The sequence below is a fragment of the Anomaloglossus baeobatrachus genome, chromosome 6 (assembly GCF_048569485.1).
Source record: "Anomaloglossus baeobatrachus isolate aAnoBae1 chromosome 6, aAnoBae1.hap1, whole genome shotgun sequence".
NCBI lineage: Eukaryota > Metazoa > Chordata > Amphibia > Anura > Aromobatidae > Anomaloglossus > Anomaloglossus baeobatrachus.
The window spans coordinates 86224806-86248604 of NC_134358.1; the positions used below are offsets into that span (position 1 = coordinate 86224806).

Below are 23799 nucleotides of genomic sequence, written 5' to 3' on the forward strand. Positions count from 1 at the left end.
AGACCTTTTCTCAAAAGAGTCAGTTTTTTCCGTCAGAATTCTGGATTCTCAGATTGACGGCGTAGATCTTGAGTCCTGGATCTTGGCGACTTCTGGTATCCTTCCTGAAGTCATCTCCGCTATGACTCGAGCTTCAAAGTGTCCTTGACCTTTTTAGCCTTGCCGACCCTCCTGTCTCTTTCACAGTCCGGTTTACAGCTAGGACTATCCCTCATGAGGGACAGGTCTCGGCTCTGTCAGTATGTGCCAGCGGCGTATCGTCCGGCTGGCTCCGGTACGCTCCTTTCAGGGCGCATCTCACATTATTCCGCCTTTCCTGCGGCCTATGGAGCCCTGGGACCTTAATCCGGTCCTCCCGGTTCCCGGAAACCCCCCTTTGCGCCTCTTAGGGAGGTTTCTTTGTTTCATCTTTCACAGAAAGTAGTCTTTCTAGTGGCTAAAATTTCCAGCCAGAGAGTTCTAGCTGTACTCTCTCGGAGTCACCCCCTTCTTGGCCTTTTGCATCAAGTCAGGGTGGTCTCCGTCCGACTCCGGACTTTTTTCCCTGAGGTGGTTACTGCTTCCACCTTATCCGGGGCAATTTTCCTGCCTTCCTTTTGTCCGGCTCCTGTTCATCGTTTGAGAATGCGTTGCATATCCTGGATCTGGTGCGGGCGCTCCGGATCTATGTGTCTTGCACCGCCGTTATTAGGCAGTGCACCTCTCTGGTGCTGACCGCTAGTCAGCGTAGCGGTCTCTCGGCATCTAAGCCGACCCTGGGTCGTTGGCTTAGGTCGGCCATTTCCGAGGCCCAACAAGTGTACTCAAGTGCCTTCCCCGCCGGGGATCAGAGCACATTTGATCAGACCTGTCGGTGCCTTTTGGGCTTTCAGGCTCCAGGCTACGGCTCAGTAGGTCTGCCAGACTGCAGCTCGAATTAGTCTGCATACTTTTTTCGAAGCTCTATCCAAGGCATGCTTATGCTTTGGCAGACGCGGGCTTAGGCAGACGCATCTTTCAGGTGTCTGTCGCCCATTTGTGAAGTTAGGTTTTGCCTGCTTCTCAGTTGTCTGGTTATTCCCACCCATGGACTGCTTTGGAACGTCCCATGGTCTGGGTCTCCCATAGGAACGATAAAGAAAAAGAGAATTTTGTTTACTTACCGTAAATTCTTTTTCTTATAGTTCCGTCATGGGAGACCCAGCACCCTCCCTATTGCCTGTTGGCAGGTTTCTTGTTCCGGTGTCTTCACCGGCTGTTATTGTTGTAGACAGAGGTTCCGGTTCTTCCGGTTTTTACTCTGTCTCTTCTTGTGGGTGGATGTCCTCCTTCAGCTTTTGCACTAAACTGGCTAGGACTGGCTAGCAGGGGGTGTATATGCTGGGAGGGAGGAGCTACACGTTTTGAGTGTAGTAACTTTGTGTGTCCTCCGGAGGCAGTAGCTATACACCCATGGTCTGGGTCTCCCATGACGGAACTATAAGAAAAAGAATTTACGGTAAGTAAACAAAATTCTCTTTTTTTTTTTTTTTTAATGCAATTTTAAAGTGAATACTCTCCAAATCTTCCTTTAAAAAAAAAAAACAAAAAAAAAACCTTGACCTTGATTTATGAAAGTGTTTGTGCCAGAATTCTGGATCATGCGTTGGGATTAGCTACATGGAATGTATCACATGGTGGGATTAGATACAGGGCTCAATGGGCAGAATCACACAGGATGGGATTAAATTTGTGCAACCGATTCTGCATATTTAGGTCTATAGCTGTAGTAGAGTAACGTGTGCCCCCCCATACTCTATCCACTTCTATGGGAGCAATGGTGATTTGTGACGTCCGCGTTTTTTGAGAAACAGTAGTTTTAATTTGACACCCATTCCACCCCCGCGCTCCTTCAGCTTCTATGAAAGCAGCAGTGGAATGTGTGACCTCCCCCCTCCTTCACTTCTATGGGAATAGCGGTGTGATGTGTTAATAATAATATAATAATAATTAATTAATTAATAAAAAATATTATTATTATTTTTTTTTTTTAAACCCCCACTGCTCCATCACTTTTTATTTTCAACAATTCTTAATATTGGTAAGTGTTTTCCATGGGAGATCCGTCCAGGCAACCAGCACTGTACATAGGAAATGTACGATAATCAGAAGAATGTAGGGTGAACAAGAAAAGGAAACAAAGAACATAATAAACTCTGCTCCTCAAACTGTTTCACCCCAGAGATGAAGTGTCGACTGATATAAATTTCCTGTGGACTACCATTATAAAGATATCCTGTTAAGGGAATTTTGTAGCTAAAGCTTCCACACTCGGGAGGAGGACTGTACTGCATTGCTTTTTCAGCCATACATTTTCTCATAGGAGCATGTAGTGTTAATGTCTGAAGTGATGTCTGCGAGTATTGGGGTGTCTGACTTTTTCAAAGTCTGGCAGTGGCTAGATTTGTGGCGATGAGAATGTGTGGTTAAAACTCTGCACTTTCCTGGAACAGAATTTATATTCAACAAGAGTAGGGCTAGAGGCGATGAGGGGCGCATAGTTTCACTCAGGAGGGATGAATTTAGGGCGGTCGTTGTGGAGTAGGATCACAGGAGGTGGGGGATGTGCTGGCTGTGTGGAGCAGGGCAGTGCGGCGGGTGTCCCAGATGCAATATCGGCAGTGCAGGCTTCAAAGACATGGCGCCTGGAGTCCGCGTGTGCGCAGATTGAGCTCTTGGCTCAATGACAAGCAGAGATCTCATCTGCACACGCATTACCTCTATGCACCATTTTCCTTATGTCCGCTGCTGGGAGATCAGTGGGCCGGAGGCAGCGTGTGCGCAGCTAAGATCTTGAGCTGAGAGCTCCATCTGCGCATGTGCTGACTTTGGGCGCCATTATTTGAAGCCCGTACCACTGACAAAGCATCTCACCCGCCGCACCGCCCTGCTCCACACAGCCCCCACCGCAGCCAGCACAGCCCCCACCGCAGCCAGCACAGCCCCTATTCTCCACCTCCCAGTAAGCTACATTAGAATTATAAGACTCACTCCTCATTTTCCTCCCAAACTTTTGGGAAAAAAAGTGCGCCTTATAATCCGAAGAATGATATTTATAGAATTCCCCTTTAGGGATATGGAAATTACAGTGTAAATTTTCAAAAGGCTGGATGCCGCTGTTTGTCAATAGGGAGGATATTTTAAAAATGCCTAGAAATTTCCAAGATCGCAGATCTACGATATATCTTGGATTAGGTATTCCAATGTCTCCAGTGGTGCCACAGAAGCTAGAGATATGCTTGGGAAGGCATTTTTCTCATTGAGAGCTTTCCAAGTGGTTACCGTTTGGCGTGTGGGAGTTAAAGGGATGATCTGGGATTGGGTGGGGAGCAGGGCATCTTGAAAGGCCTTCAGGTCTGGAGACCTCATGTTTAAGGCTTCAAGTTGTGCCCAGTGGGAAAGGGGGTTGTCCCACCACCAGCGCCTAACATGGTCTGGCTGAGTCACTGAATAGTAATCTTTCAGGTCTGGAAGATCCAAGCCCCCTAGTTCCTCTTGTTTTTTTTGATGAGGGAATGAGATTGTCGAGGTGTCTTGCCCTTCTAGATGAACTGATTAAGTGTTCGGAATGGAGTCTGGTGGGGTGCGGAATGTGTATAGAAATTTGGGTAAAGAGAACATTTGGAAGGTGGCTACTCTGCCCACCCAAGAGATTTCATGTTTAGAAAATTGTTGAAGTTCCCTTTCTATTGCTGATAACAGGGGGACGTGGTTTGCCTGGTAAAGGGAGTCTATTTGAGGGGTGAGGCGGACCCCTAAGTATATGTAATATGATCTTTCCAATCAAATGGGAATTGGAGTTTAAGGGACGGCAATCATTTCTTCGGGATATTTAGTGGAAGAATTTGGGATTTGTCAGCGTTCGTTATATTGAAGAGCGATGGTTCTCCATACTGTTTTATTACCATTTGGGCTTCTGTTAGGGACATAGCTGGATTTTCTAAGGAGAGAATGATGTCGTCCTCATAGAACGAAATACAATGTGATTTATCTTGTGTGGTAATTCCCTTTTTAGAATTGCATTTTGTCTGATAGCTTGGGCTAGAGGCTTAATTGAGAGAATGAAAATTAAAGGGGAGAAGGGGCAGCCCTGTCAAGTACCATTTGTTGTGGAAAAGTTGTCCGAGAAAGTGCCATTAGTATTGACTTTAGCCGAGTGCTGGGTGTATAGAGGCTTAATTGCTGCAGTTATTGGGGCTGCGATGCCCGTTTTCTCCAAAACTGAAAATACGAAGGACCATCTCACCCAATCAAATGCCTTCTCGGCATTGAGAGTGACTAAAAGATTGAGTAGGCACCTTCTATTGTCTGAGGATTGTCTACCTTGGACAAAGCCTGATTGGTCTGGATCCACCAAAGAGGGAAGAATCATGGCCAAACAAGTAACCAGACATTTTGCATATATTTTAAGGTCCATGTTTAGAAGGGAAAAGGGTCTGAAGTTTTGTGGTTTGTTTGGGGGTTTGCCGTCTTTGGGTAGGGTAACAATTGTCACCGACAACACTTCTTTGGGAAATGAACGCGTATTGATGGCCATTTGGAGCGTTTTCAGTAAGTGTTGTGATAACTGTTATAGAAGGGTCTTATAGTATAAGTTAGATAAACTGTCAGTGCTTGGGGCTATGTTTGTGGGGACTTAATAGTCGTCGTAACCTCTGCCAAGGTGAGAGGGGGTTGCTCTTGATATAAAACAGGGTGATCTAATGTATTGAGAAAGGAATCCCAGCTGCGTGCGGAGTCGGTGGAGCATCTAAATTTAATTATAGGTTTTATAAAGAGAAGTAATAACTTTTAAATTCGTTGGCAATGTCTTTTGGGCTGCACAGTTTCTCTTCTGGACAAGACTTATCAAGAATATACAGGATTTTTGGTTATATACTCTGGGTTTTAAGTCTATTCACTAGTAATTTCCCCGATATTTATTATCCTGAGAGTAGTAAAAAGATTGTTTTCCTGAAACTTTTTTCATATTTGTACAATAAGCAATCTTTTAACTGAATGTGGAGGTCTTTGAGGGCAGACGTAGATTGTCCAGATATTCTTTGTTCGTTTCTTTTTTTTTTTTTTTTTTTTTTTTTTATTTTTTTTATACCCAGTTGATGACCATTTCTTCATCGTTCCTTATGGGAGACCCAGACCATGGGTGTATAGCTTCTGCCTCCGGAGGACACACAAAGTACTACACTAAAAAGTGTAGCTCCTCCCTCCGAGCATATACACCCCCTGGATGACAGAATCCAACCAGTTCAATGCTTTGTGTTCAGGAGGTCACACACACACATGCATCCTCTTTTGATTTTTGATTTTTAATTAAAGAATTGGAAGAAAAGCGGGTCCATCCTGGACTCCCGGCATGTCCCTTCTCACCCCACTGTGTCGGCGGTGCTGTTAAGGTTGATCTCAAGGCGGGAGCCTTCCATGCCGCGCTCCTTCACCATCCCCTCGGGCTCTGGCTTGAAGTGGGAGCCTTCACGGTTCTCACTGCTCTGCAGGAGACCGGTCTCCATCCGCAGCCCTTTCAGGCCCCTGCTGGACGGAGCGCTCATCCCTCAGGGACATGGCCCTAAGTATATGAGATGTTATTCAGGGGTTCCTTGTGTGGGGAGAGTGTGTTATTTGAGCATGGCGGCACCAGGGGTTCCTTTGCTGTGATTCCGGCCGGTTCTGTGGTTTTTTCCTGAGAACCGCGCCGAGGGTGCCTGCTCGTCGGCCGCATGGATAAATTTAGGCCCCGGCTTCGGCCGCGGCCTACTTTCGTTTCTCTTCCCCTGCATGTCAGTCATGCAGGGGGACAGTGCGGCGCCGCCCACCGGCCGTTCAGCAGAGGGGAGGACACTCCTCTCTGGGGAGATGTTTTCCTCCCCTGTATTTCTCCTTAGCCCTCCGGTTCCCGCTCTTGGATTAACCCCCGCCCCCCCTCCTCACTCCAGCGCCATTTTCTCAGCGTTTTCACACTGATCGGCGCTGGCTGCTGCAGCTCTGCAAGCTGTCTGGGGGTCCAAGCTGGGAATCCGGAGGGCACACAAAAACGGTCTGGTAAGCCACAACCTCTGGTTGTGGACTTTTATACACTCTCTGGGGGTCTTTCTGAAGGAGTGAATTCTTTACTACAGAGCCTCCACCTCAGCAGCATGTCTGTCACTAGGAGCAAGGCTGCAAAGCTTTACTCTATATGCAATGCATGTAAGCTCATACTGCCCGAACCGAGCACATATCCACACTGTGATGCCTGCTCTAACGTGGTGGTGCCTCAGCCTGGAGTCTCCCCAGTGGTCCCTCCGGCTGCTCCGGCCCCGGTGGCTGATCCCCCGGCTTGGGTAGCATCGTTTTCTAAAGCTATCTCCCAGTCCTTTGCCGACTCCATGGGACAGCTGTCCCGGACTCTGCTAACCATGCATCAGCCCCCTTCTCAGGGTGCCTCTGCTGCTCCGACTCGCTCTGCAGAGCTCACAGAGTATGTTTCATCTGATCCCAGACCCCGTCCTCCTAAACGGAGACGCAGGGACTCTTCTCCTTCCTCGTCCCACGGCTCTGATTCACGTGCTGAATCGCAAGGCGAGGAGGATGCCTTTACTGTGGGCTCAGACGCTACGTCTATGTACCCCATTGATCTATCTGAAGGTGATGCGGATGTTAGTGACTTGATTGCGTCCATTAACTCCGTACTGGACCTTAATCCACCAGTGTCAGAGGAACAAGCCTCTCTGGTAGAAAAACACCAGTTTACCTCACCTAAGAGAGCAAGGAGTATGGTTTTTTTTTTTTTTTTTTTTTTTTTTAACCACTCCAGTTTTCAGGCCACTGTGACCAAACCCAGGGCCTGCCCTGACAAGCGCTTTCCTAAGCGTACCTCTGATGACCGTTTTCCTTTTCCACCTGAGGTGGTCAAGGAGTGGGCTCAGTCACCAAAGGTAGATCCTCCGGTGTCTAGAATCTCAGCCCGGACCGTTGTGTCTGATGGCACCTCTCTTAAGGACTCCACTGACCGCCAGGTTGACCTTCTGGCCAAATCTGTATATGAAGCGGCAGGGGCCTCTTTCTCCCCGTCCTTTGCAGCAGTGTGGGCTCTTCAGGCCATCTCTGCTTCTCTGGTGGAGATGCACTCCCTCACTAGGGACTCTATGCCCGAAATGGTTGCCTTAACTTCCCAAGCTTCGGCTTTTTCATCCTATGCTATGTCTGCCATTTTGGAGGCGTCTCACCGCACAGCGGTAGCCTCCGCTAATTCCCTCGCGATCCGCAGGATCTTGTGGCTTCGTGAGTGGAAAGCAGACGCTGCTTCCAAGAAGTTTCTAGCTGGGCTCCCTTTTTCTGGGACTCGGCTGTTCGGTGAACAACTGGATGAAATCATTAAGGAAGCTACTGGCGGGAAGAGTACTTCCTTGCCACAAACTAAAACCAGGAAACCTGTCCAGGGCAGGAACCAGTCGAGATTTCGGTCCTTTCAGTCCTCTAACTGGTCCTCCTCTAAGCCCTCAGCCTCGTCCACTAACTCAGCTAAGGATCGAAAACCCAACTGGCGCACGAAGCCTCGTCCTCAGAAGAACAGAGGAGCCGCTGCCACCAAGGCAGCCTCCTCTTGACTATCGGGCCGCGCCAGCAACGTCCTTAGTCGGTGGCAGGCTCTCCCACTTTGGCGACGTGTGGTTTCAACACTTCTTCGACCAGTGGGTGCGGGATATCATCTCCCACGGCTACAGGATAGAATTTTCTTCCAGCCCGCCAAACAGATTTTTTCTGTCCACTCCCCCCTGCTCCAAGGCCGCCGCCTTCTCACAGGCCGTGGCATCCTTGCAGGCCAACGGAGTGATTGTACCGGTTCCCGCTCGGGAACGGTTCAGAGGTTTCTACTCAAACCTCTTCCTAGTCCCCAAAAAGGACGGTTCCTTCCGGCCCATCCTGGATCTCAAGCTTCTCAACAAGCATGTTCAGGTGCGTCACTTTCGCATGGAATCTCTGCGATCAGTCATTGCCTCAATGACCCAGGGAGATTTTCTTGCATCCATCGACATCAAAGATGCCTATTTGCATGTGCCAATTGCAGTTTCACACCAGCGTTGGCTCCGTTTTGCAATCGGGGAGGAACACTTCCAATTCGTGGCTCTCCCCTTCGGGCTAGCCACGGCACCTCGAGTATTCACCAAGGTCATGGCAGCAGTGGTTGCGGTTCTGCACCTCCAGGGGTTGGCAGTGATTCCTTACCTGGACGACCTTCTAGTCAAGGCTTCATCCAGTGCAGACTGTCAGCGGAGTGTCTCGCTCACTCTTGCCACGCTTGTCCAATTCGAGTGGCTTGTCAATCTGCCAAAGTCCACTCTGACCCCGACCCAGAAACTCACGTACCTAGGGATGCAATTCGAGACTCTGCCGGCACTTGTCAAGCTGCCCTTAGTCAAACAGCAGTCCCTTCATTGGGCGGTGCGCTCTCTGTTGCGGGCCCACCGTCATTCCATTAGGCACCTCATGCAGGTGGTGGGTCAGATGGTGGCGTCAATGGAAGCGGTTCCCTTTGCCCAGTTCCATCTGCGTCCTCTGCAGCTGGACATTCTCCGCTGTTGGGACAAGCGGACCTCTTCCTTGCACAGGCTAGTGACTCTGTCGCCACAGACCAAGAGCTCTCTTCAGTGGTGGCTTCGGCCCCTCTCTCTATCCCAGGGACGCTCTTTTCTGATCCCGTCTTGGGTAATTCTCACCACGGACGCCAGTCTGTCCGGCTGGGGAGCAGTTTTTCTCCACCACCGAGCACAGGGCACTTGGACTCCGTCCGAATCAGCCCTCTCGATCAATGTGCTGGAAATCAGGGCTGTGCTCCTAGCTCTCGAAGCCTTTCACCACCTGTTGGCGGGCAAGAACATTCGAGTCCAGTCAGACAACGCGACAGCGGTTGCCTACATCAATCACCAGGGCGGGACTCGCAGCCGCCTAGCAATGTTGGAAATTCAACGTATCCTTCAGTGAACGGAGGACTCCAAGTCCACCATATCCGCAGTCCACATCCCAGGCGTAGAAAACTGGGAGGCAGATTATCTCAGCCGTCAAACCGTGGACAGCGGCGAGTGGGCCCTGCATCCGGCGGTGTTTCGGTCAATCTGCCGCAAGTGGGGCACTCCGGAAGTGGATCTCATGGCATCCCGGCACAACAACAAGGTCCCGGTTTACGTGGCTCACTCCCACGATCCTCAGGCCTTGGCAGCGGACGCGCTGGTTCAGGATTGGTCCCAGTTCCGTCTAGCCTATGTGTTTCCTCCCCTAGCTCTCTTGCCCAGAGTCCTGCGCAAGATCAGAATGGAGGGCCGTCGGGTCATAATCATTGCTCCAGACTGGCCCAGACGAGCTTGGTACCCAGACCTGCTCCGTCTGTCCGTGGAAGTGCCGTGGCGTCTCCCGGACCGCCCAGACCTTCTCTCACAAGGTCCGTTTTTCCGCCAGAATTCTGCGGCTCTCAGATTGACGGCGTGGCTCTTGAGTCCTGGATCCTGACGGCTTCAGGCATTCCTTCCGAGGTAATCTCCACTATGACTCAGGCTCGGAAGTCTTCCTCGGCCAGGATTTACCACAGGACTTGGAGAATTTTCCTGTCCTGGTGTCGTTCGTCCGGCCATGCTCCTTGGCCTTTTTCCTTGCCGACCATCCTGTCTTTTCTACAGTCCGGTCTGCAGCTAGGACTATCCCTCAATTCCCTCAAGGGACAGGTCTCGGCTCTTTCAGTGTTGTTCCAGCGGCGTATCGCCCGGCTGGCTCAGGTGCGCACCTTCATGCAGGGCGCATCTCACATCATTCCTCCTTATCGGAGGCCCTTGGATCCCTGGGACCTTAATCTGGTCCTCACGGCCTTACAGAAACCCCCCCTTTGAGCCTCTTAGGGAGGTTCCCTTGTTTCGACTTTCCCAGAAAGTGGTTTCTCTGGTGGCCATAACTTCTCTCAGGAGAGTCTCTGATTTGGCTGCGCTCTCTTCGGAGTCACCCTTTTTGGTTTTTCACCAAGACAAGGTGGTTCTCCGTCCGACGCCGGATTTTCTCCCTAAGGTGGTATCTCCTTTCCACCTTAACCAGGACATTTCATTGCCTTCCCTTTGTCCGGCCCCTGTGCATTGCTTTGAGAAAGCATTGCATACTTTAGATTTGGTGCGGGCGCTCCGGATCTATGTGTCACGCACCGCTGCTCTTAGGCGGTGCACCTCTCTTTTTGTGCTGACCGCAGGTCAGCGCAAGGGTCTCTCGGCTTCCAAACCGACCCTAGCTCGTTGGATTAGGTCGGCCATATCCGATGCCTACCAATGTGCTCAGGTGCCTCCCCCGCCGGGGATTAAAGCGCACTCGACCAGAGCTGTCGGTGCCTCTTGGGCTTTTAGGCACCAGGCTACGGTTCAGCAGGTCTGTCAGGCTGCCACTTTGGTCCAGTCTGCATACCTTTTCGAAGCACTACCAAGTGCATGCTCATGCTTCGGCAGATGCGAGCTTGGGCAGACGCATCCTTCAGGCGGCTGTCGCCCATTTGTGAAGTTAGGTTTCGCCTACTTCTCAGTTTTCTGTTTATTACCACCCATGGACTGCTTTGAGACGTCCCATGGTCTGGGTCTCCCATAAGGAACGATGAAGAAAAAGAGAATTTTGTTTACTTACCGTAAATTCTTTTTCTTATAGTTCCGACATGGGAGACCCAGCACCCTCCCTGTTGCCTGTTGGCAGTTCTTGTTCCGTGTGTTTTCACCGGCTGTTGTTGTAGACAGAGGTTCCGGTTATTCCGGGTTTTACTCTATATCTACTTATGGGTGGATGTCCTCCTTCAGCTTTTGCACTAAACTGGTTGGATTCTGTCATCCAGGGGGTGTATATGCTCGGAGGGAGGAGCTACACTTTTTAGTGTAGTACTTTGTGTGTCCTCCGGAGGCAGAAGCTATACACCCATGGTCTGGGTCTCCCATGTCGGAACTATAAGAAAAAGAATTTACGGTAAGTAAACAAAATTCTCTTTTTTCCAGTATGGAACTCAAATAAGGCTTTCATACATGGCCTCCTCATAAAAGGTTGAGAACATCCATATAATATATATATATATATTATATGGATGTTCTCAAGTCCCAATGTTCTCAACCTTTTATGAGGAGGCCGTGTATGAAAGCCTTATTTGAGTTCCATACTGGAAAATGGTCATCAACTGAGTCTGCGTTCAGCTCAAAGAATACTTTTAAATTTATTTTCCAAGTATTCTACGTTAGCTGGGTTAGCTAGGATGTATGGTTTTAGTCCTTACCGGTGTGCAATGGCACTCAGTAAATATTGGGGTGTCAGAGGGAGCTCAGCAGCAGCTGGATGGATGGATGGGCTCTGCATGTAACAGAGCTCCCTCATGCACGTCTGCTTCTGTTGACGGCCATTTTGAGAACCCTGTCTTGTTTTGTTGGTTTTTTTTTTTTTTTTTATTATCGTGTGCGGGATGTTTGCATGTATTTTGGAGGCTATGTGGGGGCTCATACACTACATAGGAGGCTGTGTGGGGGCTCATACACTACATAGGAGGCTGTGTGGGGGCTCATACACTACATACCGTAGGAGGGTGTGTGGGGGCTCACACTACATACCGTAGGAGGCTGTGTGGGGGCTCGCACTGTATATAAAGACTTAATTCTGCACAATATTGAGTGCTCTGCCCAGTATGAGCCGCTTGCAGTCTCTGTCTCACTGGGGGTCAAAACAGCATTTTCAGATGCTGTTTTTCTTCTCCCTCCCAACCCGAAATGCACTATTTTATGGTTGGCTGTATGTGGGTGGAGAGCCGAAAACTGCCCAAATCATTGACTTCCATTATATGCGTTCCTCGAGTTGCACTCATTCAATTGGGTCCCCATTGACCTAAATGAGGTCCGGTAGCAAGTTCATTGCAAAAGCGGAGACTATTATCTGCATAACTCCCTGCTTTCAGGTTTAGGTTTTTGTTGTATTGTTGTAACAAGCTGGAAAGCCCCTTATATTAAACAATAATAATCATTTTTATTTCTATAGCGCCAACATATTCCGCAGCACTTTACAATTCAGATGGGACATGTGCAGACAATATCTGACAATACAAAATTGAGATACCAAGCGGAGTGAGGGCCCTGCTTGTAAGCTTACGGTCTGAGGGATTAGGGGAGGCACAAAAGGTGAATGGGGGGAGAAAAGCTTGTCATATATGATCCAGCCATCGATTTAACAGGGGATTTAAAACCAGCTGCGTGGACCGGTCACCAGACAGAATTTACACAGGTACAGAGTGTTTAAAATTAAAAAAAAAAAAAAGTACATGAAGATGAATGCAATCAGAAGATACAAGGGACAGGAATTAGAAGTAAATTGTATGAAATGAAGAATGGGACTAGATTAGATCAGGGAGGTGATGTGATAGGCTAGTCTAAAGAAATGCGTTTTTAGGGCCCGCGTAAAGGTGTGGACGTTGGGAATTAATCGGATTGCTCTTGGTAGTGTATTCCAGAGCATAGGCGCAGCTCGAGAGAAATCTTGAAGACTGGAGTTGGAGGTTCGAATTATTGAGGATGTCAGTCTTAGGTCATTAGCAGAGCGGACGGCACGGGTGGGGTGATAGACAGAGATGAGGGAGGTGATGTAGGGCGGTGCTGCACTGTGAAGAGCATTGTGGGTCAGAGTGATAAGTTTATATTAGACTCTGTAGCGGATAGGCAACTAGTGCAATGACTGGCACAGAGCAGAGGCATCAGTGAAGCGGTTGGAGAGGAAAATGATCCTGGCTGTGGTATTCAGAATAGATTGGAGAGGGGAGAGTTTAGTAACAGGGAGACCAATTAGTAAAGAATTACAATAATCCAGGCGAGAATGAAGGAGAGCGACAGTAAGAGTTTTTGCAGCGTCAACGGTAAGAAAAGGACGAATTCTAGAGATGTTTTTGAGGTGGAGGCGACATGAACGAGCAAGTGAACGACTATGGGGAGTGAAGTAGAGATCGGAGTCGAATATAACCCCAAGACAGCGGGTGTGCTGCTGGGGCGTAATGTAGAGCCACACACAGAAATGGTAATATTGGGTTTCGTAAGGTTAGGAGGGGGAGGAAACGGGAGAAGTTCAGTTTTTGACAGGCTCAGTTTTAGATAGAGGGAGGACATGATGTTGGAGACAGCGGACAGACAATCGGTAATATTTTGTAATAGTGCAAGGGTGATGTCAGGAGAAGATATGTACAGTTGGGTGTCATCAGCATAGAGATGGTACTGGAAACTAAATCTGCTGATGGTTTGTCCAATAGGGGCAGTGTATAGAGAAAACAGGAGGGGGCCTAGGACTGAAACCTGAGGAACCCCGAAGGGGAAGAGGAGCCGGCAAAAGATACAATGAATGAGCGGTCAGAGAGGTAAGAGGAGAACCAAGAAAGAACGGTATCCTTCAGCACCTTAGAGCGGAGCATAGTGAGGAGAAGCTGGTGATCCACAGTATTGAATGCAGCAGAGAGATCCAGGAGAATCCGCAGGGAGTAATGACCATTAGATTTAGATGTTAGTGGATCATTAGAGACTTTTGTAAGAGCAGTTTCAGTAGAGTAAGGAGCGGAAACCGGATTGTAGAGGGTCGAGGAGAGAATTATCTAACAGATAGTGGATTACATGGGAGTGGATCAAGCGATCCAATAGTTTGGAGATGAAGGGGAGACTAGAGACAGGTCTGTAATTAGCGGCACAGTTTTAGTCCAGGGATGGCTTAATTAATGGGTGTATGCTGGCATGTTTGAAGGAGGAGAGAAAGACACCAGAGGCGAGATTGAATATTTTAGTTAGGTGAGTGGTGACAGATTTAAGGAGATGTGAGGGAATAGGGTCACTGGTGCAGGTAGTAGGGCAAGACGATGCGAGGAGCCTAGTAACTTCTTCTGTGACCGGATCAAAGAGTGAAAGTGAGCTAGATGAGGTGTAGGAGGGCAGACAGTGTGTGGTGTTATGAGGCTGTGAGGAAATTTCCTGGCGTATATAGTCAATTTTTTTCTTTAAAATAATTGTCCAGGTCATCTGCACTGAGGTTGGTGGTTGGGGCCAGAACTCTTGGTCCAAGGAAGGAATGAAAGTATCAGAGTCGTTTTAGGATTGTTGGCTACAGAAGTGATGAGGGTGTTTAAGTACACTTGTTTGGAGAGGCGACGGGCAGCTTTGTATGTTTTGAGCATAAACTTATAATGGATGAAATCTTTGGCTAGATTGGATTTTCTCCAGACGTTCAGCGCACCTGGAACACCGCTAGAGAAAGCGTGTTTGCAACGTGTGCCAGGGCTGCTGCCGTCTGTGCTGAATTGCTCTGCGTGTAGCAGGTGCAGCTTCATCTAGGGCGCTCTGCAGGGTTTCATTATGTTTTACAGCAGAGTCAGGACATGAGAGGGAGGATATTGGGGCCAATGATGACTACTACTTCAGATATTTCTGTGTTAATGGCGTGTATATTCCTATACGGGTAGTAAATGGGGGTGTCCTGAGTGGATTGACAATTCTTGACCAAGAATGAAACAAGGTTGTGGTCAGAGAGTGGGAGAGGGGAGTTAGTAAAATCATTCACTGAGCAGAGATGGGAGAAGGCCAGGTCCAGCGTATTCCCACCTTCATGCATAGGAGAGTTGATTGTGAAAGGCCAAGAGAGGAAGTTAGAGATAAAAGATGAGTGGCAGCTGGGGAGAGGAGATCATCAATAGGGATGTTAAAGTCCGCCATGACAATAGTGGGGAGGTCTGATGATATCTGCCGCCAGCTACCAATTTCAACCCGCTGTTCCTTTCCTCCCTCCTGGCTTACCTGGCTGGTGATGTGCCATATAAAACACATGACTGCTGCAGTCAATCACTAACCCAATTGGCCTTCTGTCATATACCGCTGCAGCTAGTGATTGCCTGTAGTGGTCTCATGAGATATACCAGACCTCACTATCGTTGCCAGTTAAATGGAAGCCCACCAGGAAGGCACTGAGGAGCTGGAACAGCAAAAATTGCTAAGTGTGCATATATAAAAAATATTTTTATTTTATTTTTATTGATATTTGTGTATTGGTGACTGGAAACAGATATTTCTTTCTTAGTAACCCATTTAATGTGTCCGATGTAAAAGGTTACTTGTACAAAGCTCTCATTTATAGAGTTGTGCTTTCAGGAGGTGACACATGTTTGATAAACACTTCTTAAGTTGATGTTGTTTTTCTTGGTCAGACAGAGCCGGTAGGCTCTCCGACCGTACCTTGGGTGACTCCCTAAGTCAACAGCAATCAAAGGTTGTGTCTGTCGCTGGAATCTCAGATCCCGGAGTTCAAGCTGAGGCTCCATCATGTCCGTGACACTGAGACGCGTCCTTCATACACCGAGAGCACCAGTACTCCGGGGGGTCTACAGGTACGAGGGTGATCCGCCTGTTATAGCATGTGCCATCTGTTGCTGACTTAGCAAAAGGATGTGCAGCGATAAACGTATTCATAAGATATTATCATTACATCATGGCCTTCCTAAAAAATAATTTTAAAAGCTGTTGTGTGGGGGAATTGCATAAGTAGAAACCCCCCAGTGTAATGTTGACACATTTATTCCCCATTTAAGCAGGAATATATCTGTAATAACTTGTACCGTCTGTATTATGTCATTGCATTCAAGATTTGATTGTGATATGCAGTATTCTGCATGAAAAACACAGGGGAAAAAAGCAGCTCAGTTTTCGATATTATTATTTTATTATTTTTATTTATTATTTTTTTTAATGTATTTTGGTGCTGAGCCATTTTGCTCTCAAATGGGGGGGGGGGAAATGGCAGTAAAGATGCTGAAAGAATTGTCTGGATTTATTTAAATTTTTAGAAGGCATCATGGGTCAAAAACGGTCTGTGCGCATATGATTTTAGAAATCTCCCTTATTTTGATGTACGGGTAAAAACACTGAATTTTCCAGACGAAAAAAGCCCAGAAAATAATATATCAAAAGCAATACGTGGGAAGAAGGCTTAAAGGGGTTTTCATACGAACTAAGTAAATTTCAAAGTTTATTTTAATCAATAGATCTTGGAATAATAATTTCCACAGTTGGATGTGATTTAAAAAAAAAATGTTCCTGTGCTGAGATAATCTTATATACATTATGTGCCCCTGCTGTGTGCTGTGTAATGTCTGTGTCTGACCGTGCAGGGACATGGTCTGATCATACCGCAGCTCCTGGGCTGACCTCTTCTTGTCCCATCCATCCACTTGAATAGAATACTCCGCTGCACTGTTTTGAAAATTGTTTCAGCAAGAGATGCAAAGTTTTGAATTGTTCTTGCACAATTAGATGGAAAATGCCACTTGCTGGGTATCAGGACCACAGTTTAGTAGGACCTCTTAAAAAAAAAAAAAAAAAAAAAAAATTTGCTCGTTATGTTTTTTTTTTTTTTTTTTGTTTGTTTTGTTTTTTTTAACTCTTACATCCTTAATGGATAGTCCTGTCTTCTCACATCAGTAGCTCATGTCTCCCTCATTGCTGGGCATGGAAAGGGAAGCTCACGTTTCTTCTGGATTGAGTTCGGACCAGCTATGTGCTCCCGATGCTGCCATGTATGTGGCCGCTCCTGTAATTACAGCCATTCGGACAGGATTTACAAGCTTGTAAGCACTGCACATATTCAGGTGCTAACATTGTTATCCTGTAATTACAGCCATTCGGGCAGCATTTATAAGCTTCTAAGCACTGCACGTATTCAGGCACTAAGGCCGGGGCCACACGGGGCACTAGCGCGATGCTCGCATGATGACACTCGGCTCGCGCTGGCAGCACAGCAGGAGCCGAGTGTCATGCTAGTATCCTTGCGACTGAGGTCCGACTGTGCGAGCGGACCTCAGCTGGGGGGGGTGGGCCGGCTGTGCAAAGGGGCGGATTGGCACTGAGGAAGGGAGGGAGGGAATTATCGGTGTACCGCGAGTGCAGTGCGATTTTTCTCTCGCCCCATTCACTTGAATGGGTGCGAGAGAGAGAGTCTCGCATTACAATCACAGCATGCTGCGATTTGTTTTCTCGGTCTGATTAGGGCTGAGAAAATAATCGCTCATGTGTGCTGACACACAGGCTAGAATTGGTCCGAGTGAAATGCGATGTTTTATCGCACTCCACTCGCACAGATTTTCTCGCCGTGTGGCTTAGGCCTAACAGTGCACTCCTGTAATTAAAGCCAGGATTTACAAACTTGTAAGTGACACGCCCAACTCCAGGGTCGCGGGTAGTCGGAACCAGGCCGGACTAGTCCGGGGATGTCAGTGGTGACTGGGTCCGACTCCATGACCCTAGCGGTGTCTTTAAAGAAAGGGAATGATTATTATATTTACAGTGGAATAAAGTCCATGACGCCACCTGTGGTTTTGCGGCTATGTGTGGCGCTGCGTGTTTCCCGGGGCAGGTGGTAAAAGCGTTGCTGAGGTATTATTGCTCCCCACGGGTGGAGTGGGACCTCGGGACCTTTGGAAAAGATCGAGATTTCACACACAGGGAGCTTACCACACAAGTCTTGATATCGGTCTCTTCAAGGCCACTGAGATGTGGCTCCCCATGTTCAAGCAAATACAGTCTGTAGTGAGAGCAGGACCTTGGATAGCAATAACTGTCACACACACCGGGTCTTTCTTTCTGTACCTTTTAGGCCCTGTGCGCACTGGAAAATGGAATTTTCTCAAGAAAATTCCGCAGGTATTCAAAGATTACCGCACCCGCGGTAAAAAACCGCGGCAAACCACACCCGAAAACCGCATGCGGTTTGCTGCGGTTTTACCGCGGTATTGTTCGCGGTATTGCCGCGGTTTTGCCGCGTGCGGGTTGGTATGTGCTTTATTGCATTCAATGCAATAAAGCACATTGAAAAAAAAAAAGTCATTTAATTTTGATATAGACAGACAGATAGAGGGATAGATAGAGGACAGATCGCTGCTTTTCTCACGGTCGGCAGGGAGTTCACATTACCGGCCGTGGGAAATGCCCTGTGGTTACCTCTGCTGTCTCGCTGCGAGGCTGCATTCAGCAGTGTCTGTGTCAGTCGCGGCTGGATGCAAGCCTCGCAGGACGTCGGAGCTGTGGATTACGCCGGAGCTTTTTTTCGGGAGGGGTTAATAAAAGGGTGAACGAGGCTTGTTTGTGTTTTATTTAAAATAAAGGATTTTTCTGTGTTTTTTCACTTTACTTACGGGTTGATCATGTCCGCTGTCACATAGACGCTGCCGTGATCAAGCCTGGAGTTAATGGCGGTGATCCACCACCTTTAACTCCTTGTATTACTCTGACTGCCACTGCTACACGGCGGCAGGAAGAGCCGAGGACACTCCGGTAGTGCCGCATAATGCATGCGACAGTGCCTGGGCAGCTGCGGCTGATATTCTCGGCTGCTGGAGGTGGGAGTGAGGCGGGGGACATTAACCCTGCCCCTCTCCCTCCCCAGCCTGAGAATACCGGGCCGCCGCTGTGTGCTTACCTCGGCTGGACGGTAAATATATAGCGGAGCCCACGTGTTTTTTTTTTTGTTTTTTTTTTTGTTTTTTTTTTTCTATATTTCCGTTTGATTTCTGTGTGTTCTATGTCTGTGATGTGTGTGTGATCTGTGTGTGTTTACTCTCTGCACGGCTTCCTCTTCCTGTAATGACATCACTTCCCTGCAAAACCGCAGGCAAGCGATGTACATTACCGGAGGTAAACCGCGAAATACCGCAGGGAATAACGCAGCAAAACGCAGTGAACCGCACAGAATTTGCTGTCTGCGTTATTCCCTGCGGGATTTCACGATTACATTGGAGTCAATGGAGTGAAATCCCGCAGCGACGTGCGGAAAAGAATTGACATGCAATTGTTTTTGCTGCGGGAATCCCGCAGCAAAACATGCAGCTGTCAAAATCCGCCTAGTGCGCACAGGATTTTTTTTTTCCCATAGGTTTTGCTGGTGATTCACTGCAGAGATGTTATGAATATTTTCTGCAGCAAATCCGCAGGAAATCCGCGGCAAAATCCGGTGAGTGCGCACAGGGCCTTACTGATGTTAACAGGGTTATCTCCAGGGAACAGTCCGGGTGGTCAGGTGGCAGTTAGGATTTCCACATGTGAGTTATGAGGCCTCCTTATTGCTGCGTGTCTAAGTCCTTGGCTTTTTCAAACCTGGCCCTGACCTCTCCTGTGTCTCTCACTTGTATAGCGGGAGATGAGAACCATTCTCCTGGGCACCACTAACTCCGCTGTGGTCCTTGGCTCTGTCGATGGCTGTGCTACAAGTGTTTCTGTGCTGGGAGACTGAATTCCCCCTCGCCTTCCGGACTTTTCTGCTGGGCCTGACTGAACCCGTGCAGACTCGGACTCCGGTGTCCGGGTTGCTTCTTTTGGGGTGTACCGAACTGGTCCCTTCACACCTTCTGTCTCGCCTTGCCTCCGACCCTCACTCAGGATCTCTCACACTGCTAGGCTTTATCCCCTGGTACTGGCCCAACACTGCACCGTTTTCAGGTTGCTTCCTCTGTCAGTCCTGCACTGGACCCGACCGGTTTCAACCGCCTCTCTCCGCCCCCCGCATTTGAATTTTTAGGAAACTTTAACTGACATCAGCCAGTACGCCTGACGTCAGTTAAGAGCTCCCCCTACAGGCCTGGGGTGGAAAGTGTTGTATGTGAGCACTTCAATGTGGAAATCCCTTACTGCACCAACCAGATATTACTGTGGCTACATAATCGTAGGGTGCCACATAAGCAGTGTGCTACTGTGAATACAACCAGGTTTACAAGCTTGTAAGCACTGCACATATTCAGGCACTAACTGTGCACTCCTGTAATTGCAGCTTTTTGGGAAGAATTTACAAGCTTGTAGACACTGCACATATTGAACCATTGCTGCTACACTAAAGGAATGGGCAAGGAGCTGTGAAGTGGGCATGAGATTTTTACAAATCCCGTCCCCTTTACAGGAACTCTCAGGCTGTGCGACCACAATGTACATCTTTGCGGCTTCAAAAACGCAGTTTCTTATTGCTCCAGTGGATGGGATTTGTAGAAATCTCCTGCCCACTCTGCTTCTTTTTTACTTAGTGTAAATGTAGCGCCCCTGAGCCACTCAGGGCACTACTAGGTACTGCATCCTCACCGGGATTCAGGGCCTACCCCCAGGGACCTGGAACACCAGTGCCAGCAACACTTAAACACACCGAAATCCCAGTTTCCACTCCACACCAGGGGTCATTGGCTAGTCGGACACAAGTGGATGGCCACCTAGAGGATGGAGCTAGACCAGGGGGACTAGAGAACCTGGTGGGAGGGGACAGTCAGTTAGTGGAAGTGGTAGAGAGGAGAGGTGCCTGAGAGCTGGGTCGTGTAGATGGTGACCTGGGTGTACCTGCCCTGGCAACCCCTCTCCTGTGCCCCCAAGTACCACTGGAACTAGAGCACTGACTGGGCACAGGGCCCTAGCTCAGGCGACAGTTTTAGATGGTCTGACAAATACCTACACCGTGAGGGGACCTTCACGGACCTCACTAACCCACAGATCCAGGGGCACCAGCAGTAAAGCAAGGATCAGGGTTCGGGACACAGACCAGCCCTACAGGGTTCACACTGCCCGCCGTACGGACAAGGAGACTGCCAGAACAAGGGACAGTCGGGCCCCAAACCACTTCAAGCTACGGGGACCCAACCACACTGAGGGTGTTGGGGACAGAGCAACCGAGTCATCGACTGGCACTGGAACTCCAGGGACCTGAAACAGCCGTCCGAGGGTCAAGAGTGAGTGGAGACTGTTAATTACAACCCACGGTATGGCCTCCTTTATTACCGGCGAAAGTCTCCATTATACAAACCCCCAGGCTCAGTCCTACATGCAGAGGGCCTACCATCACAGCTGCCATCACCACCAGCCTTAAGGGGAACCAATTCAGCAGCGGCGGGTCCACCATATTAACCGCAACCAGCAGGCGGCGTCACATTAATGACTTTAATTTCCCCTGTAAATACTCCCCATTAAAAAGCACCCAGGGCACGGGACCGGCCACCATAGTGACATTCCCCAGTGATACACTGCCCGGGACCGAGTACCCCATACCCTGGGCGATCACATAAACTGACCTGTGGAGCATTTCTGAAATCCACATAAATTTCTCCTGCGACTACGCTGTTTTATATGCAGATTTTCCCCATAAACTTCCATAAGATGCAGAAAAGCCACAGGTTTGAAAAAAATGCATTCAAAACTCTGCAACGTCAAAAGCTCATCATGGGATCAAGATGTGTGTTTTTTGTTTTTTTTTGTTTTGTTTTGTTTTTTTTACTCAGGAAAAATATGCAGCATCAAAAAAATGATTGGGGCAGTTTAACCTTGAAGCTCATTGCAGATTGTGTGTCAATAATAGTAAATGTAAAAGTTTCTATAGAAGTGAGCGGATAGCCCGACACTCACGATTATCTCTTCACTCAGAGGTCGCATCACGCATGGGAAAACTTTAGGGGGACTTTGTCCTGGGGATATATGCAAACCTATCCGATACATGCCATTAATGTCTAACGTGGAATAACCCATTAACAGCTCAGATATTTGCTGCTCTGTGATCTGAGATAATTTACCGGTTAAGCTTTGTTCTGACACTAAACAGGCATAAAATGGGACATAAGAAAAAAACAAATTAATAAAAAGAATGAATATCATAATTTATTGGTACAAAAATATAGAAAGGTATAATTGGACATGGCATGAACACGAGGTATGTGCAGGTTATAGAGGAATGAACACATATCCCATAAACACAGGTGAATATTGTATTCCCTCTACTCGTTAAGTGGGGAATCAACGTGGAATATGAGCGGATTACATGAGATATGCGTTCATTTCCCTGTAAACAGGTGTATATTCTATTCCTTGTGCCTGTTAGGTGGGTACATATATTCAACGTTCATTCCCCACCTAATGTGTACAGGGAATATAATTTAATTAACTGTTTATACGGAATATGTGTCCATTCTCTGTGCCTGTTAGGGGGAATGAACATGGAATATATGTAGATAATGGGGAAATGAATACACGTCCCATATAAAAAGGTATACATTATATACTCTGTGCTTGTTAGGTGTGGAATAAACATGGAGTATATGTAGAGAATAGGGACATGAACACATATCCCATATAAAAAGGTTTTTATACAGGACCTACCAAACACAGGGTATACAATATACTCCTGCTATATGGTACGTGTTCATTCCAGTATGATCTGCACATATTCCATGTTCATTACCCAGCTAATGTGTACAGGTAATATGATCAACACTGTTTATATGGAATGTGTCCATTACCTGTGGTTGTTAGGTGGGGAATTAACATGGAATATACTGTATATAGATAGTACGGAAATTAACACACATCCCATATAAAAAGGTATACATTATATTCCTTGTGCTGGGGGGGACATGGAATATATGTAGATTAAAGGGAAATGAACACATATCCCATATAAATGGGTGTATATGGGACCTACCAAGCACAGGGAATACAAATATACTCCTGTTTATGGGATGTGTTCATTCCAGTATGAGCTGTACAGATTCCATGTTCATTCCCCACCTAACAAGTACAGGGAATAGAATATACTCCTGTATATATGGAATATGTGTTCATTCCGCTGTATTCTGCATAATTTCCATGTTTAAGATGCCCAGGAAAGCTGTTATATTTCTCCTTATTTTTGTACTGATGTTCTTTTAATTTTATTTATTCCTTTTGTTCATTCATTTTAAAACATGCCTAAGAGATGCTGGGCAATTTCTAAGGACATTGCTGTAATTCCGAGCCATTATGCACCTTGTAATGTGTATATACCTTAATTAACCTCTTCTGCTAATTGTTCCTTCATTGCTTAGTGTTGAATATATTATCAGCTGTATGTGTGAAGCTCTATCTGGATGTGGGTTGGAGATTGTTTCCATGCGCTGTCACTATACAGCAGTAATGGGGCCGGATCTCCGATCCTATCTCGGTCTGACGCTCAGAGTCAATAGAACTCAAAGGTTACAACTTTCACCGAGAGCCGAGATTCACAATGTCCGGGCGGACACACGACAGATCAACATTAGTGATGAGCGAGTACTAAAAAGCTCGGGTGCTCGAAGCTCGGGCCGAGCCTCCCAAGATACTCGTGTACTCGGCCCGAGCACCGAGCCCAATGTTATCCTATGGGAGACCCGAGTATTTTTGTGAAATGACCCCCCGGCAGCATGTAGAAACCCTAAAAATGTCACAAAAGTCTCAGAAGAGTGCTCAAATGACATGGCATCAGCATGGGGAAGACCCCTTGAAGCATTTATCACTCAAAAGTCACAGATGTGAACAATTTTGTCCGAGTTTTACGCCATTTTTACGGACTCACCAGAAAACCTTCCAAAATGACACCAAAATGAATTTTCATGGCGGAAATGTTAAGGGCACATACCCAATAGTGAGATAGAGCTGGTGTATGTTACTTTTTGAGATTAATACATGAAAGATTTTACATGAAAACCTTGTGTGGCACTCCGATGTCCAAAACGCACGTTTTGTGCTTTTTACTAGCGATGTCGGTCATTTTTTTTTTTTTTATTCTATCTCCCTCAGTCCGTCGGTCTGTCTCTCTCTGTCTTGTCTGTCCCCCTCTCACAGTCTGTCGGTCAGTTCCCCCCCCCTCTCTTACTTACCGTTCCCCGATCACTGCCGCGGCGCTGCACAGCTGTTCAAACTCCGGTGGCTTTTCCTCTTTTGAAAAAGCCGGCCGCTCATTAATCAATCTCCTATTCCCTGCTGTCCTGCTTTT

General features: G+C 47.6%; 1 protein-coding gene across 3 annotated transcripts in view; it reads left to right on the forward strand.

Moving 5' to 3' along the window:
* RIDA (reactive intermediate imine deaminase A) overlaps positions 1-23799 on the forward strand; it is a 58141-nt gene that overhangs the window by 9295 nt on the left and 25047 nt on the right. The window contains exon 1 of one of the 3 annotated variants that reach the window (XM_075316250.1): positions 15282-15388. The exons of the other annotated variants lie outside the window; for them this stretch is intronic. Coding sequence (XP_075172365.1) covers positions 15324-15388 — 65 coding nt within the window. The 5' untranslated portion in view covers positions 15282-15323. Of the gene's footprint in view, positions 1-15281; positions 15389-23799 lie in introns of those variants that run through there. 3 annotated transcript variants of the gene reach the window in all.